At 39.2% G+C, this 17,762-nt stretch overlaps 1 protein-coding gene across 1 annotated transcript; it reads left to right on the top strand.

The window, feature by feature from the left end:
* Positions 1-3,730: 3,730 nt before the first annotated feature.
* Positions 3,731-14,159, top strand: LOC130912003 (ly6/PLAUR domain-containing protein 1-like). The gene is made up of 5 exons (XM_057829710.1): positions 3,731-3,906; positions 5,732-5,866; positions 11,833-12,059; positions 12,285-12,341; positions 14,059-14,159. The coding sequence occupies exons 1-4, from the start codon at positions 3,855-3,857 to the stop codon at positions 12,318-12,320; spliced, it is 450 nt and encodes a 149-aa protein (XP_057685693.1). The 5' UTR covers positions 3,731-3,854; the 3' UTR covers positions 12,321-12,341; positions 14,059-14,159.
* The last annotated feature ends 3,603 nt before the right edge of the window (positions 14,160-17,762 follow it).

Below are 17,762 nucleotides of genomic sequence, written 5' to 3'. Positions count from 1 at the left end.
TTGTATCCCAAAAGGTTATCGATATTCTCCTACCAAGAATTGATATATTGTTCCCATTTAGACTGAACGGAGCGGATGAACGCGCAGAGCACTCGCAGCCAGTCTTTCCGATTTTCATTTTTAGTGCATTTACAGATCACTTCCTGTTGAATTTGAGTCACTGCCTATTCATTCTTGGGTCACTCCCTGTTCAGTAACACAAAATCAACAGGAAGTGACCCATAAATGCACTAAAATCAACAGGAAGTGACCTTTAAATGCGCTAAAATGAATTCCATGTTCATTTTGGGGGCATTTCTGGAAGTGACCTGTAAATGCATCAAAATGAACTTCCTGTTGATTTTGGGGAGTTTACAGGTCACTTCCTATTGAATTTGAGACACTGCCTAATCATTCCTGGGCACTTCCTGTTACTTGGCCCAAAATCAATAGGAAGTGACCCATACAATGCCCCAATATCAACAGGAAGTGACTGAAAATCAACAAGTCATGACCTGAAATGGCCCAAAATGAACTCGTTGCCTGGCAATGGCAACAACTGATGGCCACTGAAGTGGGAGGGGTTCGTTCATAGGTGGAGTTTGACTTTTGGGGCAGGGTAGGGCACAACATGTTGATGATCCCGAAAAGCAGTGTCAACAATAAAATTAACATACAAAAATATTTTATAATAATAAGTTGAAAATGAGCATTTTTTGTTTCCCATCATTCTTGAGGGGAATTCGAAATCAGGCTACTTAGGACAGCTATACTTTTTGCTAAGATCATCATCCATAGAATATGGTACGTCCGCCGGTGTCGTGCCATAGTATCCCCTGGGCGGAGCCATTGCGCTACACTGATTTGCTTGATTTCCGTGTTTTGGTGATGTAGTTATCTACGAGGTTTTAAAACATGGCCCATCCATCAAAAAATAAAAACAAAAAAAATTCTGTCGCATAACGTAACATATGTACTGAACGTAAAAAAGGGCAATGTTTCATTGTTTTACTCTTAGGATGACATATAACTGTTATTACTGTAAGTCCTGTATGGAGTTTCTCCAGTTTAATAAACGTCAATGTCCAAAATATATAACTGTGGTTCTTTTCTGGCTTCAATTAATCGCTTAAGTCGACATAATTCATAACTAATGTGTGTGTGTGTGCGCTCCCCCGGCCAGGGGACACAATTTTTGACGGGGGTAGCTACATTGGCAAGACACCGGTGGTGGCACTGTTGTACAGCGTCTTTAGTGAGGCCAAATGAAACTCACCATTATGACGGTGGTCTACAGCGTTTCATGGTCCACATTTTCTTAGGCTTAGGTTTGAAAAAATTACGTATATACTAGGGCTGTCAAAATTATTGCGTTAACGGGCGGTAATTAATTCTTTAAATTAATCACGTTAAAATATTTGACGCAACTAACGCACATGCCCCGCTCAAACAGATTAAAATGACAGCAGTGTAATGTCCGTTTGTTACTTGTTTTTTGTTGTTTGGCGCCCTCTGCTGGCGCTTGGGTCCATATGATTTTATGTGTTTGGGGAGTGAGCATGGTGTAATTATTGACATCAACGATGGCGAGCTACTACCTTATTTTTTTATTGAAAATTTTACAAATTTTAATAAAACGAAAACATTAAGAGGGGTTTTAATTTTAAAAAATTATAACTTGTTCTAACATTTATCTTTTAAGAACTACAAGTTTTTCTATCCATGGATCGCTTTAAGAGAATGTTAATAATGTTAACGCCATCTCGTTGATTTATTGTTATAATAAACAAATACAGTACTTATTTACCGTATGTTGAATGTATATATCCGTCTTGTGTCTTATCTTTCCATTCCAACAATAATTTATAGAAAAATATGGCATATTTTATTGATGGTTTGAATTGTGATTAACTACGATTAATTAATTTTTAAGCTGTAATTAACTCGATTAAAGATTTTAATCGTTTGACAGCCCTAGTATATACATCTTGCCTCTTCGGTCCTTGGGTGGTTTTGCCTAAGCAAAGTAAAAGGTGCTAATCACATGATCTGTTCAAAAAATAATTTTGACCCATTATAAAATTATCTTTTTTTTGTTCATTTCATTCATTTTTGTTGTTTGTTTTATTGCTTTACAACTTTTATAGAAATATTTTACTGGAAAATTCTTAATTTTAAAATCATATATAGAAAAGTTAATTAAGTGCAATGACACTTTTCAGCCACTGGGGGGGCTGGCCCCCCTTAAACTCCGCTTATGGGTTCATTCACTGCCACCCTTCCAGTTCAAATGGATTGGGCATCTACCAGTGATATTTACAGCTGAAAATGAAGATAGCTTCATTTTCTGTTTATTGGTTGTTTTGTTGAATATCCTAGAGCAGGGGTGTCCAATCTTTTTGCAAAGGGGCCAGATTTGGTGTGTTAAAAATGTGGGGCGCCGACCTTGGCTGACGTCCTTTATGAGAACAATATATTTAAGCAAATTTTAGCAAGCCATTCTGTGTGTCACATTTGCTTTATTATTTTTTTGAATTAATAATTTTAAAAATCTCCCAACTAGCCTTTGTGGCGTTCTCTTTTGACTCTCAGGCTCTAGCAAAATACCGCTGCTGTGAAATTAAACTAGCTTCAAGTTGCTTATGCACATCTTCCCTGAGAATCTTGTCGTACATGTCAGCGTGTCTTGTTTGGTAATATCGCCTCACATTTCACACAATATCGCTCTTTAAAAACAGCGACTGTCTCTTTGCAAATGAGGCAAACACAGTTGTTGCATATTTTAGTGAAGAAATAGTCCAATTTCCACCTATCCTTGAAGCGTCTGACATCGCAGTCAACTTTCTTTTTTTTGGTTGATTGTCCCCATTTTAGAAAATTGCAAGTAAAGCGTAACATGGGGCAATGTTGTTTAGATTGCTGCTGCCTTTTAGTGGGTAAATGAGGAGCAGCATTTAGTATGTAAGCTACTTCATATGCTGGTAGCAGTACTGTTGACCAATTGATTAAGTCTGTGTGCGGGCCAGACGTTATTGATTTTATGACAGATGCTGGGGGCTGGATGATGTTTGACCACGAGCTGCATTTGGCCCCCGGGCCGGACTTTGGAAATGTCTGTCCTAGAGTGATTTCCGATCATCGTTGTATCGCCATATTGTGTGATCATCATTATCGTGAGTGTTGTATCACAAATCATATCATATTTTGAGGTACCAAGACATTCCCACCCCTACTATACATCTCATTAAATGTCCCAAATGAAGTTCTTTGGGTTTACATGGCTTTTAAGCTCTGCAGGTTTAAAAGTGCTATTTCTAAAATGATTGATTAGCAGTCGTTGTTGCAGAGTCACCCTTGGGTGTGGATTTTGCACCCATCCCTAAAGTCCCCGCCCACTTTTTATTCTGCCCCTTCCACTTTTTTTTTTTTTTTTTTTTGTCAATAGCATTACAGGCCAACTCAGGTATTATGGTTATAATACACCAGAGGCACTTGAAAATGGACAGAGCCACAAATGGCCCTTGCGCCCAACTTTGTCCAACACATCACTATACACTTTAGTAATTTTATGAATAAATATAGAATTGACCAAACTTTTCTTACTTCGTTCATTCAATGTAAAGGCGTCGGTCCCAATACGTATTGTAAACCGCACGGCAAGCAGCGATCATGCCTGCATGATGCGCGCCTCCGTCACGTGGTCCTCTATAAGTGTCCGGCGCTCACCGTGCGAGTGCAGTGCCGGCCAAGATCCACGACAATCGGGAAGGATGCAGGGCAGGCCAGTGTGTGTGGGCTTCATCCGTGGCGCTTAGTCCAGCGTTTAGCCTTCTGAGCAACTTTTTTTCCCCCGGTCGGATGCCCTCCCGGGAGACATGCGTCTGCTCGTTTTGGCGACTCTCTTCGGAGTCCTGCAGGTTCGCGCAGGTGGGTGCAGCAAATTCTTTATGATAGAGCCAAACCTACGTGCGTTTTTGGGTTTCTTAAATGCAACGTATTTTCCTTGTCGACTTTAAGATATTCATTCTTGATGCTTCAATCTTTCTTGAAGCGAGACCGTTGTGAGAAAAAAAAACTTTAAGGCAAGAGGCAGTTGCAAACGTAATTTTAGCATTTTAAGAACAGAAAAAGGATTACAGGACACACAAAATTGGACCATTTATTTGGATGATTTTTATTCATATATGCAGTGTGACAATAGACCCCCCCTCAATCCCCCAAAAGCAGCTACTGTTTGATTAAATATTTTCTGTTGACTTGCACGAATGCAAGGAACTACATTTATTTTATCAGTCCGAATTCTCCCCGCTGGATAATCAAATGCTATTTGTTAATGCTGATAAGCTGCATTCTGCCTCCCAGCGTGACAGAGTCCCTTTGAAATAATAAACTGCTGCCTGCATCCACAATCTGATCCCAATTGACGGATGGAGCCACTCAATCCTTGTGTGATTGGTCACGTTTATCAGTTACAAACGTGGCAGATTAATAGCTTCCACCTTTTTCATAATTACACCACTGAACAGATGTGTTATGCTTGGCTTGATTGAGTTCTTCCATGAATGGTTCTCATTAAAGGTACTAATTTAAGTTGGCATGACACTTGGGGTTCATGACGTGATGCAGTGCACAGTGTTTATTGTCTAACTGTTTTTCCCACTCTGCAGTCTATGCCAAATCAATTACCAAGGCTTCTATAAAGATTTTAGTTGGACAAACACAAGTAGTATCCAGTGACGTGGTGACTCTTCCACTCCCCTCAGGCACTGAATCGCACGTCTTCTGTTTAGATTGTAAAGGAAACTTTACTGACCTTAGGAAAGCTGGTTGTTAAAAAATACCACTGGTGTGATTTAACGGCCTTCCTTCACATCATAGGCATCATTATGTGCTCAGCGTCCTTTGCAAAAATTCTCTGCCGCCCTCCAGCTCGAGGTGATGTCAAGCGGTGCAGCAGAGAGAGGACTCCATTAGATTTGTTTGGACATGGAGCCATACCTTTTGTTTGGCCTTTGTGGACTTTTAAAACTGAGTGGGTGCATTTGAGTGTATAAAAAATAGGCAGACACGAATTACGCTATAAATGAAAGGTGTCAAATCAGTAGAAATAGCAAAAGATGCAATGTCATGGACAACAAATGATATCAGATCAAATTCAAAATATATTTATGCCTTCATAATTATTGTTTATGTCTGTATCAATTTGCAAATTTGCATTTTTTTCTCATCTGATAGAACCCTGTAAAATTAATATCACTAGGGGCCCCACCACTTCATTACACACCTTTGCCATGGAATGACAACCTGGCATTAACAGAACACAAAACCCCATTCACATTCACACTGCTCAGTACAAATTAGGTTGGGAATGTGTGAGCAGGCCAGTCTACTTGACAAAGCCTAGCACAGAATTAACATACCATATAAAAACTACACACAAAGATAACTCACTAAAATGGAACTATAGGTTACAGAATGCCAGCAAATTGTACAGCTTCATCGATGCCAAAGTCCTGCAAAAGCTTTGGTATACTTGTTAACACTCATGCATAGAAAAATGTAGATACCCCCCTCCTCCCCCCTGCCCCCAAAAACAAGAGGATGAAAAAAATCCATACTATAATCCGGAATTGCACTGGAATATAATTGGTTCAATCATGGCTCACGCCTCAGCCTTGGCAACAGCACAACATCCCCGGTGAAAAAATAATCAGTTTCTTTTCACTCTATCCTGGGTTGATGGGGGTTGCAGGAGACGCCCTTCAGATCCAGTGTTACCAGTGTGAGGAGATGAAACACAACGACTGCTCAACGCCCGAGTACATTGTCAATTGCACAGTCAACGTGCAGGACATGTGCCAGAAGGAGGTGCTTGTCAAACCTGATGGTAAGTGATTATTTCCCTGTTGACAAGGTAACACATCATATTTGTCACTCAGCCTGACAAGGTTACTCTGCTTAAACTGACCCAGCTGCAAAATTTAAGATTCAAGTTCATAAATCTTGGAATAGAATTTTAGTTTTTAATCTTAATATTAATTTCACACCTGTTGTTAGTGCGAAAATAATTGAACATAATGCAATTTAACTGCAGAATTTCAACATTTAATTTGAGGTTGTTTAAATCCAAATGAACAATTATAAATCACGCGTTTACTATTTAGTACTCGGTTGCGAATAATTTACAGTCAATTATAGCATGGGGTCTGGAATGCATAAACATCACCAGATGCTGGATTTTATCCCTGGTGATGCTCTTCCAGGCTGTCTTCCGTTTCTGCTTGCTCACAGGGTGTTCACGCTCCAGTTTTATCATCAGCAAATGTTTTGCATCCTCAATCAGATTCCGATCACGTGAGGTGCAATTGTCATTTACTTACGCATTGCATTACATTCCACTTCTTTGCCTTAAGGTGTTAGTTCAGAATTTTCGACATAAGGCTCAATCTTCGAGTTAGTGTGGGTTTAATTAGTTGGTGGAGTTTATTTCTACAAATTTTGTGCTGTTTGCGGGTTATTTGTTAGTTTCAGGGTTCCAGAGTGGCTAAGCTAGCGCGAGTCAATGGGGCCACCTTAAAATGCCAATAAAAAAAAAACAATACAGATCTATTATCAGATTCGACATAGTGAAATAAATTCAAAACACGGATCATTGTTACACAACACCCATCTGGTCAAAACAATGTCACACCAAACTCCCTTAATTCATTTGATTCTACAGGACTATTTTTTAAAGGTGCGCAATACGACCACAATAGAGAGGAGTGCTTCGGCTGCACACGCTGCATTTGAGGAAGGTGGGAAGTCGGACATATCCCGCTCGGTGGGTACCAGTTGCAACTTAAAATCGTTCCAAACTAATGTAAACAGCAAAGATGGCTGATCGCGACAAGTTGTTTTTTTATTTTGGCCATCAAAAGACATTTTGACCTCCAGCTTAGGCGCCTTCTCGTAAGAGATCAAATAGTGGAGGTGCTCCAATGATATTTTTCCAGATCAGAGGTTGGAAACTTTGATTTTCCACCTGCCTTGAATGCAGCATCAGTCTGCTGGGTTAACTGACGGCCGGCAACATGGGGAAATGTGCATTTAGAGAAGGGGTGGGTAAACTATTCCACAAAGGGCCGCAGTGGGTGCGGGTTTTTGTTCATACCCATCATGAGGACAGCCTTTCACCAATCCGGTTTCTTACAGGTGCAATCAGTACATTTCAGTCAGGTGCTTCTTGTTTCCACTGATACCTCATTGGCTAAACTGTCTGTGCTGAATAAGTTTGAACAAAGACCAGGACCCACTGCGGCCCTCGAGGACCGGTTTGCCCACCCCTGATTTAGAGGCTGTGGAAACAGACTGAAGAAATAGGCAAAGGAAAGTTTCCAAATTCCCTATGAAGAACTAGGAACAATATAAACTGGTTACTTGCTGCTGGCTACGACATAAAAAAAAAAACGATGAAAAAAAAAAAACACAATGTGATATCACTCCTCCATGCTCCTCTGCAGACCTTCTGGATTACAAATGTTGCTGTTCATACAGCATTTATTGACATGCAATGCAAAGTTTAATATCCTTTTCCTGAAAACATACAGTAGCTAACACTATTGATTGCATGGGTCATCGATGATTTTCATGTGTGCATATGTTGTTTTTTTATTGGCATTCTAATACGGCCCAATTGACTCGCGCTAGCTTAGCCGGAGCCTTCTAACTAACAAACGACAAGACAAGGAATTTGTTGAAATCAACTCTACCGACTAATTAAAACCTCGCTAACTTGAAGATTAAGCCTGATATAAAACTCCTGAACTTTCCCTTAAAAAACCTCCTCGGTTGCTTATGCAATATGCCTCAGATTATTGTCCATCTGTATTGTGAAGCTCTGTCCGATGTATTTCAAATCCATTTCAGGTGATATTTACTGCCAAAAAGTTGAGAATTGTGTCGGCATCCCAATAATGATAGATCTAGCCGTTAAGAGACATTTAACACAATTGAACATGGTAAATGTCTTGAGTGGACTAATTTTGCTGCTTTGCAAATTTTTAATCGCTGGCCAAAAGCTTCTCATATATGCACTTGCTTTGTTCTCACCAGTTTTTTTTCTTCTTTTTTTTTTTTTTTTCTTTTAATAAAGCGGCCATGCCAATCTGCTTTTCCCTTGGCAATCATGCCAGGTTATTTGCGCTTTGAAAAAAATAATGTGGATCCTAAATTGCCTCATCAGAACACCAAGGGTCACATTTAAGGGCTTAACTTTGAGTCAAATATTGGGGGTTGAGCTTTATCGTCTCAAGTAAATGAACAAACATACACAGGCTGCATGAGCTTCTCAGTTAGAGACAGCATAGTAGAATAGTGAGGAAAATACAGCATAAATCACATTCAAAGGTTTTAAACAGAAAACCCAAAGCAACATGTACGTAGGTGAGACAAGTGTTTGCCTTCTACCATTTGAATACAAAATATGCTTTACTGATGATCATCAACACACTCGGTGTGTTTTATCTCATTGTCTCGTGTTGTTCTTGAGGGCATTACAGGAGGCCAAACCACAAATGTAGCACTTCATAATAGTAAGGAAATAACCCATTCTGTATGGGCAAGGAATATTACTGGTCAAAATTTACTCTGTTACCTGTTCGGCTAATCTGTAAAGATAATTATATAGTCTGCGTTCCCAAATATTTTTGCATTTGGCAATGATTTTTTTTAAAAACGTGAAGTGTGCGGCAGGCATAGATAGTAACTATTATTGATATTATTTTTGTTTAAAATTTGAAAGCCCACAAGAGTTCTTTGTTAAATCAGTTAATGTGGTACCCAGGATGCTTGAGAAACTGGTGGCTGATGCTGGCGCCCACAATGAATTTTAAATAAAACTCCATGCAATACACTTTCTTCTCATGTTCATTTCTTATAAGAATTATTGTTCAGAAATACAGTAGATAAATTCAATACATTAGTACTTAAAAACAGGGAGCTACTTTTCAATCACCCTGTATAATATATACTTTAATGAAATATATAATTTGTTATCATTAGCTTAATATCATTTAAGAAATAAAAATATTGAAAAAAATGAAACATGAAAAATTAATTAAATGATTGAACTCACCAAAATGCCCGTCTCCCAAAGCACTTATACAGTTCATCTGTGCATTTAATGGAGTTTTCACCTGTCAATCACCCTCAGAGTGCCCCATTTTGGGTTAAAATGCCAAAGCTGTGTTTTGCCTCAGAACGTGGATTGCACCCAGATCCTCCGTGCCCTTGTGCCCGAAAATAGTGAGTTTCAGGTGGCCGTGAGAAAAACACGAAGCGCATGGAGCCTCACTGGTGGAGGTTCTCGTGGTGCTCAAAAACGTTCACATCCTTTCATTCCACACTTTCATTCAAATTTGTGTATTGCAGCTCATGAATGACAATAAATGCCACAATCCACCTCATATTTTGGGATAAATAAGCCAAAGTTACTTTTACCCTGACACAAGGATTCCACCTTGATCCTCCTTGTGCTATTGCCGGCATACAGTGCATCTCGAGCGGCCACGAGAGCTCCACATGGCACCATGCAGTTCATCACTGTATTTTCATCCAAACATGCTCGAAAACAGCCATAATGGGTCGTGCAAGGTGCGTTCAAGTTCGTTGCATCGCCTCAACATGCCCCATTTTGGCCGTAAAAGCCCCAAATTAAGTTTTACCAGGATCAAGTCACCAGATTGATTTCTATATCTCTTCTAGAACCGGTAACCATGAGTTGGAATTGTCTTGAATTACAAACTTTCATTAACTTGTATTCAAGGGGTTTGTTTAATGTCAACTGCTGTTTGCAATTTTCTAGTTCTAATTTTGTTGTATTCAGTTGTGTTGCCCGATGGACAGGCAAACTACAAAAAGGAAGGAAACCTACGAGGAGAGCGGAGTTTATTCAACATGGCTAGCGCGAGACAGACTGTTGTCACTGACTCGTGTCGATGTGTTTTTGGTAATTTAAAACTGATTTCTGTGTTGTTGTGGAGACGACTTCCGACGCGCAAGAGTGACGTTGCTCGTTAAGAACATGTCACGCAAATAAACGAATCTGATTTGTCGATTGATTTTGTACCTGCTCGAGAGGCCGGTAATGGGCTGGTTCCCAGACTTTTTCTCAGTGTTTGAAAAATACAGGGAGAACAGTCTGCCAGGCAAATTTTATGCTCCTGAATGAAATGGACCGCTTGGATGTGTGTGGAAGCGGTCGCTATATTCATTTAGTTTTTTGAATCTCGCGCAGTGAAAATGAGTGACTTTCGGCAACAGTCTCGAGTTGAGAGAGAGGGCGCTGTGACGTGTACGGAGGAAGGAGTCCTCTTCACTATATCACTATACAGCCATACTGTTGTATGAGAAGGACTAAGGATTCAGCTGATTTTGCGGATTAATACGTTTATTTTTCGCATCACGCCAGCCATACGGCTGCAGAAATATCTTGCTGTATGAGGGAGAGGCGTGTGCGCCTTTTTGGAGTTTCAAAAAGTTCTCATTCACCGGTGGATATTGGCCAAAATAAGCCCTACTACTGTGGGACCATGGGACTCACGAGGAAGTGAGTAAACATCGTGTTTATTTATTATGTCAAATACTGGGATCATTTTAATACGCAGGTGGCTTGCATTTTGTGGCTGACATGCTCCTTGTCCCCTCGGCTGACAACCGGCAGCTTGTCGCACATCCCCCCCCGCCGGGCGAGCACTATACTTGGCGTTTGCACTCTTGGTGTGCCCGGTGTTCTGTCAAATTTTCCACCCGATCAGAAATTGCAACTTTGTGTTAAAAATAGCCGCGAATACAGCGCTTAAGTAAACACTACAAACTTTCTTTAAATAAAGGACTACTTACGTTTGATCATTGATAGGCATGTAAAAAGCTCTCCTCATGCATATTAGCTGCACGTTAGCTGCATAAGAACTGCAGCTGCCCTCCTCCGGGAAAGAGCTGTAAATTGCTCTCCGCCGGGCGGTTTGTCCATCGCCGAAGACAATCGACAACCCAGTCGTCATGTGAAATGACCCGGGCTAGTTATGTGTGATTTTCCGCTTCGAAGACTTTGAAACATCACTCGGTTCGGGTTAGCATGTCGGCTAGCTGTCACGCCTCTTGGTTTGTTTACATTCTCTGAAGCCGGAGAAGGGAAATGACATAAGCCCAATTTAGGTGTCATAAAATATCGTTTGGGAGGTGCGACAGTAAAGGTGAAGTCGAGAGTTTTGACCATTATTGAGTAATTTTGCCATGTCGTCCTGAATAAGTGCATTTTTATTATTTCATATTCCATTTAGCACATGACTGTTATTTGTCATGACCATGCCATTTATTTAGCAATTGGGGAAAAAATACGTGTTTTCCTCGTTGTGAATAATTCCCCCTCAACGGGCTGACTGGTCCTTCTCAAGCCATTTATTTAGCTATTGGGGAAAAATAATTGGATAAAAATAATATCCTGTAAAAATATTGGAGTAGAGAGACTGAAACAATGACATTTTCCGGCTCTCTTCGTCGTGTTTTCCTCGTTCTAAATAATCTCCCTCAATGGGCTGCATACTAAATCAGATGAAATCATGACTCCGCTGATGTCATCCACCTGTTTGGGACGCTAGAGACCTAAAATAGTAGGCGTGGCTAACCGGCGGATTTAAAAACTAATTTCTCGTCATCTGCGCTTTGCTAAATTGTTGCATATAGTCGAATCGTCTCAAAAGATGATTCTAATTCTAATAATAATCCTATTTAAGACTTTTTTTCTCCTGTCGTATGCACTTTAAATCAGATGCTTTGTCCAACTCACTAATCCACCCTGTCCCTTCTTCGCAGGGATTCATTATCGGAAGTCATGTGCATCATCCGCAGCGTGCCTCATCGCCTCCTCTGGCTACCAACAGTTTTGCACCGGGAGGCTGAACTCGGTCTGCATTTCCTGCTGCAACACAGCCCTCTGCAATGGGCCCAAGAGGAAGCGACCCGTTCCTTCAGTTGCAACGCCCAGTGCACAGATGAACCTTATACTTGCTCTTTTTCTGCCACTTTTTTCATTGGCAAAGGTATTAACATTGCATCTCCTGTACACCGCTTGTTAGATCTGAACATTGAGACGTTGGATGGTTTTTGTTAAACCTTGTTTCTGCACATATATATACTAAAAAAAAAAAAAAACATTTAGGAACATCTTGATCTCTGCCTGCACCACTGGGAATCTCTGTGGACATTACTTTTCAATCACTTTTTTTCATAGACTAAGATCGTTTTTTTTTCTTTTTGTGTGATAGAATATAAGGTGGAGTTTTGCTCTCTGGTCTCGCTGATCTGCTGTCATTGCTGCTACTGTAAGTTGTATACGATGACTTAACCTTTGTTTCTCTAGTTGCCAAGGCAGAATTGTAAATTCGAAGGTGCATCACCTTTTGGCAAGATGTAAACTTTGGAAAGTGCCTAATATATACAGTGTAAAAATCCAAATTTTTCATTCGACTCAGAAAAAGAGAAATATTGTTGCATGTACGAGGGAGAAAGTTGCCAAAAACAGCACTGTAGTGAACATGCGTGTTTAAGTGTACACATTATGCGTGGTGAAGCCGACTATGTGAACCTGCGTTGTTCTAGAAATACAATCTAGCTAATAGTAATGAGAATAAAAATAAACTGTTAAGCAGTCAATCAATAAAATCCATCTCAGCAGTGTGTCAACATTTCGATTGTTAGTCTGCTGTTAGTGTATGACTCATTGGGGCAACAAACAAAACAGTTTGACAACTTCAAAATGCCTCCCGCCGCCATCTTATCTTGTTAGCATTAGCTATTCAGTATGATGCACGGGCAGGCAAAGAATGAAATCTAAGGCAAAAATTAAACCTGCATTCAACATTTGTCCTTTGTACAGTGAGGGATAATAGCAATTTTAAAATCAAAAGAAAACATTTCCTGCATTTGAAGCAGTTAAAGTGTACCCATGTACTCTCCGATCCAGAAAATAGTTTTTCAAATAAATGAGGCTAGGTTTTTGGTCTCCTTCTTATGTTGATGGAGGACTGCAGAATTGTGTGAAATTTACCAATTATCAGTTTGATGGAATTGGGTTTCTCATTTGTTGGACTACTACAGTTTTATAGTACCTGAAATCAAATAGTGTAATGAGTGATGGCACCACAAGGACTATAAGCACAATTTAATGCTCACTTGGGAGTTTCTTCAGGTTGTTTAAAAGCAGATCAAGATCAAATAGATTGATTTGTGTATGATCCAATATTCAGAATTTCATGATAAATTACACTTTCATGCTTGCATGGGCTTATTTTGTCAGTATGTATGAAGATTAATTTATCTGGTTTAACCTGTTAATGTTAAATTTATTTTTTTTCTGATTGGTCTTCAATGAAAAGTAACTATTCTTCCTACATGAGTTGTCAATAAATTTTGTCTGGTTACAGTAGAGAGTGTTTCTGGCATTTGCACTCATTTGCATGACTTTTGAGGAGGTCATGCTTCCTGGACTGTGCAAAATTTTTATTTAATTCTATTTCAAGTATCAAACATTTTGCCATGATTGGAGGGCATCGTAGATACTTTCTGTATAGTGAATGCTTTTTGTGAATGATATTTAAGCCCTTCTGGTTGACAAAATCAGAATGGACATAATTCTTATGCTATTTGAGAGCACCTGTCTTGATCTACTGATTACTACTTTTAAGCTCTACAAAATGTTTACGTAACCCAATTACTCACTGATTATTTTCTCAATTGTCTTCAAGGAGCTTGAAGGTCAGATGTTAGTGGTTTCACATACTGTCGGTGATATGTTTCATAGCCAGTTTAAAGCAACATTAGGTAGTTTTTTAGCCTTTATAAAAATTTTCATCACATTTGTGATAATCTGTCGACTGAACACTAGTTGAATGACACATCTTTTATATCTTGAGGGTGTCTCTATTGCTTTCACCAGCATTAATTAACTTAGAGGTAGGTGGCAGGAACCCTGCCACACAAAAAACTAGAAATGTGCTGACTGCATAACGGCATACATCACTTCCCCGTTTCCCCATAAAGACAGATGTCGATGTGAACGCTTTTGCCTAAATTCTGCAAAGATGGCAGCTCAACAAAAGAGACAAAAGGTTTTGTCCCAGGAAGGAAAAAAAGGGAGGCTACCAGAATACTCAAGAATAAACATCGGCCTGGCTTTCACTCGCTGGCTTGACGCCGCCCCGCTGAACTGAGGGGTAAGCTACACAAAGCCACACGATTGCTAACTGTCATATGCTATTGTTTAGCCACAACTGGATTCATTACCTGATTACTATTCATCCTCCACACAGCCGCTCCACACTGCCCGAGACGTCGTGCAGCCATATTGAACTGGCAAGAAGACAATGAACCATGTCGCAAAGCGACCACAAGAGTTTGCTGTTAGACAGCACAAAAAGCCTTGCTGTAAAACTTACCAAAAGGCAGAACACTGCTCAGAAAGTATTCTGCCTTTTGGTAAGTTTTCCAGCAAGACATTTTGTGCTGTCCAACAGCGAACTCTTGTGGTCGCTTTGCGACATGGTTTGTTTTCTTTCCAGTTCATTATGGCTGCACGACGTCTCGGCCTTGCTGTAAAACTTACCAAAAGGCAGAACACTGCTCAGAAAGTATTCTGCCTTTTGGTAAGTTTTCCAGCAAGACATTTTGTGCTGTCCAACAGCGAACTCTTGTGGTCGCTTTGCGACATGGTTTGTTTTCTTTCCAGTTCATTATGGCTGCACGACGTCTCGGGCTGATAATGTTGTGCTTATATGATCCTTGGACAAGATTTGTCCGTAAGTATGGTTGTTGTAAAGAATGTACATACTACATTAGTAAGCGAAATGTTATATTTTTTGTATGAGACTCTTTTTGTTTATGTTTAGTGAACCTGTATAGCGTGCTAAGCTAACGTTGTTGCTAATGCAATGCTTGTGTACTTTTTTTTTTGTAGTTTTATGACGGTCTAAAGAGGACAATGGTTTGAGGCCATTTTATTAATAAATCAGATGAAAAAGGAAGAAGTCTAATTATTAAGGCGTCGTTCACTAGCTGTCTAGCTTTGGAAAAAGTAGACGCTTCGGAGTGAGGACAGCATAGATAGATTTAAATGACAGAGTGAAATGCCCACTACAGTCCTTTTGTACCGTATGTTGAATGTATATATCCATCTTGTGTCTTATCTTTCCATTCCAACAATTTATTTTACAGAATATATATATAATTTACAGAAAAATATGGCATATTTTATAGATGGTTTGAATTGCGATTAATTACGATTAATTAATTTTTAAGCTGTAATTAACTCGATTAAAAATTTTAATCGTTTGACAGCCCTAATATATATATAATTTTTTGGGGGGGAGCCAGATTGTTTGCCACAGGACTGATTGATTAGATTAATTAATTACGTCAGTAAAATAGCTACCCCTTCAGTAATCGTGGACTGATCAGAATGAAATTTGGTAAGTATATTCTAAACTTTTATGACTACATTAAAAACAATTCTATCCAAAACGTATCAATCCTAGGAGCCCGATTTAATTTCTTTCTTTCTTTTTTATGTCTCGAGGGCTGATTAATTATATTAATCACTTGCGGACTGTACTTTGAGTTGGCCAAACGAGGGAGCCAGTCGTTGTTGTTCATTATGAAACTTGTTTCATTCGAGCCTAAAATGAGTGTGAGTGTGCGTCCCAATCAAAACACAATTAAATTGTATGGAACCCGATCCAGGGATGCATTCATTGCCAGGGGCACAACAGAGCCACTCACTCCCACTGGATGTTTTATGGCAGAAAGACAACTTAGTTTGACAATAACATCTCGTTAAATAATGTCAGCTGGTTACACGCAAATGACCGTCAGCCCATGGCTCTGTTTAGGCCGAGCACAGATGAGGTGGCAAGGATGGGCTATATAACAGTTTGCCCACAGCATACATCCAGCTGGGGTTAAGGAGCAGCAAAAGCAGCACATTATTAAAAATAATAAGAGTAAGGTCAACCTAAAGCTGGGCTCTAATGATGAGCACACAAACAAGTCACATTAGCGTTCTGGTAGAAATACATACAGTATCGTAACTCACAACTCTTTCTTTGCAGGATCAGGATGGACAGGTCTCCATAGTGTAGTAACTCAAACATCTCTGTAATCTAGAATTTGTAAAAAATGGACTCAAAAACTGATCTATATCGACTGCTAAGGCAGTGTTAACAGCTTCAGTACTTTCCCCCAGGAATGTCATGTTAAATTAAATGTACGTAGGCAGACAGTTAAAGGTTATCGAAGCAGCACATGAGATAAAACATTATGAAAACAATAGACTCGAAATATATCACCCAAGGGCGTACAGTATGTTTGGTCTCAACATTGGTAGGGACGATATAACAGCATAACCTGCATGTACACTTTTTGCTGGGGCCGGGACATTAATAAGACCAAACAGATTGGGAGAACGGCTGTCAGGGCTATATTTCTCACGAATATGAACCTACAATTTAATTGATAGGCAAAAATTTTGCAAAAATGAATCTGTACTAACTTTCATGGAATTAGTTCAGGTGATACACCGTTTGATTCAAACTTTTGTCTTCAAAAACTACTAAAGAAACATTTTGAAAACCAAGAATAAATTGATTTTATTACCAAATTGAAATTGGACACACACATACACAATTAATACAATATTGCTAATAGCCTCTTAACTCTCCAGAATGCAAAAAATAAACATTTGTCTTAAGACCACTCAACATTATCTTAATAAATAAATATAGCAAAAAGAAGAAAAAAAAACTTCTTAGTCAGTATAGTCATATCAGTATAACAATAAATAAAAATTGAGCCTTCCTTCAGGCAAAACACTACTCCTTTTGTCTACAAGCACAGCTAAACACAACACCAAAAAAATGAATAAAATAATGTAAAAAAAAATAAATACATATTAAATAAATGCAACTCATCAGCCGACCAAACCTGCGTTTGAGGGAAAAAATATAGACATGAACATTCAGCATGTGAAAAGGTGTAAATTTAAGTCTGAACATAATGAAAATATTTCACTTAATAATGGTAGGGTCAATTCTATCCTTACAACAGATGGGAAGACAATCTAAATTACCTACATAATTAAAGGCATAATATGCAAATAAGGTTGCTTAAAAGTTGGTGGTGACAATTTGAGCATCCTGAAAAGTTGATAGTGTTATGTCCCTATGCAAACCTACGCCCTTGATATCATCCTTCAATCAGCAACGTGCCACACGAAATACACGCACGCAATGGAGTGAGCAATGCTGCCCTCTAGCGTTTTTACTTCAATTTCAAACTCCGAAGAAGGTAAGAAGAGTCTTAACTTATTGGAGATAGTAACCTTCATCATGGTAAATGCATTCACTTGTGGCCAAAACAGAGATACAATGTGCGCCCAAAGTACCAACTCGGGCCCACAAAGTAGCTTTTTCCAGTTTATTCTCAAGGTGCAAGTTAAAAAAAAAAAGAAAAAACTGAAAAATTGTCTTTCTCCACCTTTTCTTTTTTATCATGTTGATGGAAGCCTTTGATGACCTCATACTGCCCGAAAGTAGGATTATTAAAAATACCACTATTAATAATAGTCTTTTTTTTTTTTTTTTTTTTTTTTTTTTAAATCTACTGTTCGGCAAATGAACCCAGCATGCTGTCACAGCTACTGTCCTCCACTAGAGGCCACTGTTTGACCTTTGAATATTCATTCATTGTGCAAG

This window comes from Corythoichthys intestinalis, chromosome 2 (genome assembly GCF_030265065.1).
Source record: "Corythoichthys intestinalis isolate RoL2023-P3 chromosome 2, ASM3026506v1, whole genome shotgun sequence".
In the NCBI taxonomy this organism is placed as follows: Eukaryota; Metazoa; Chordata; class Actinopteri; order Syngnathiformes; family Syngnathidae; genus Corythoichthys; species Corythoichthys intestinalis.
This window is presented reverse-complemented; position numbering and strand designations above follow the sequence as displayed.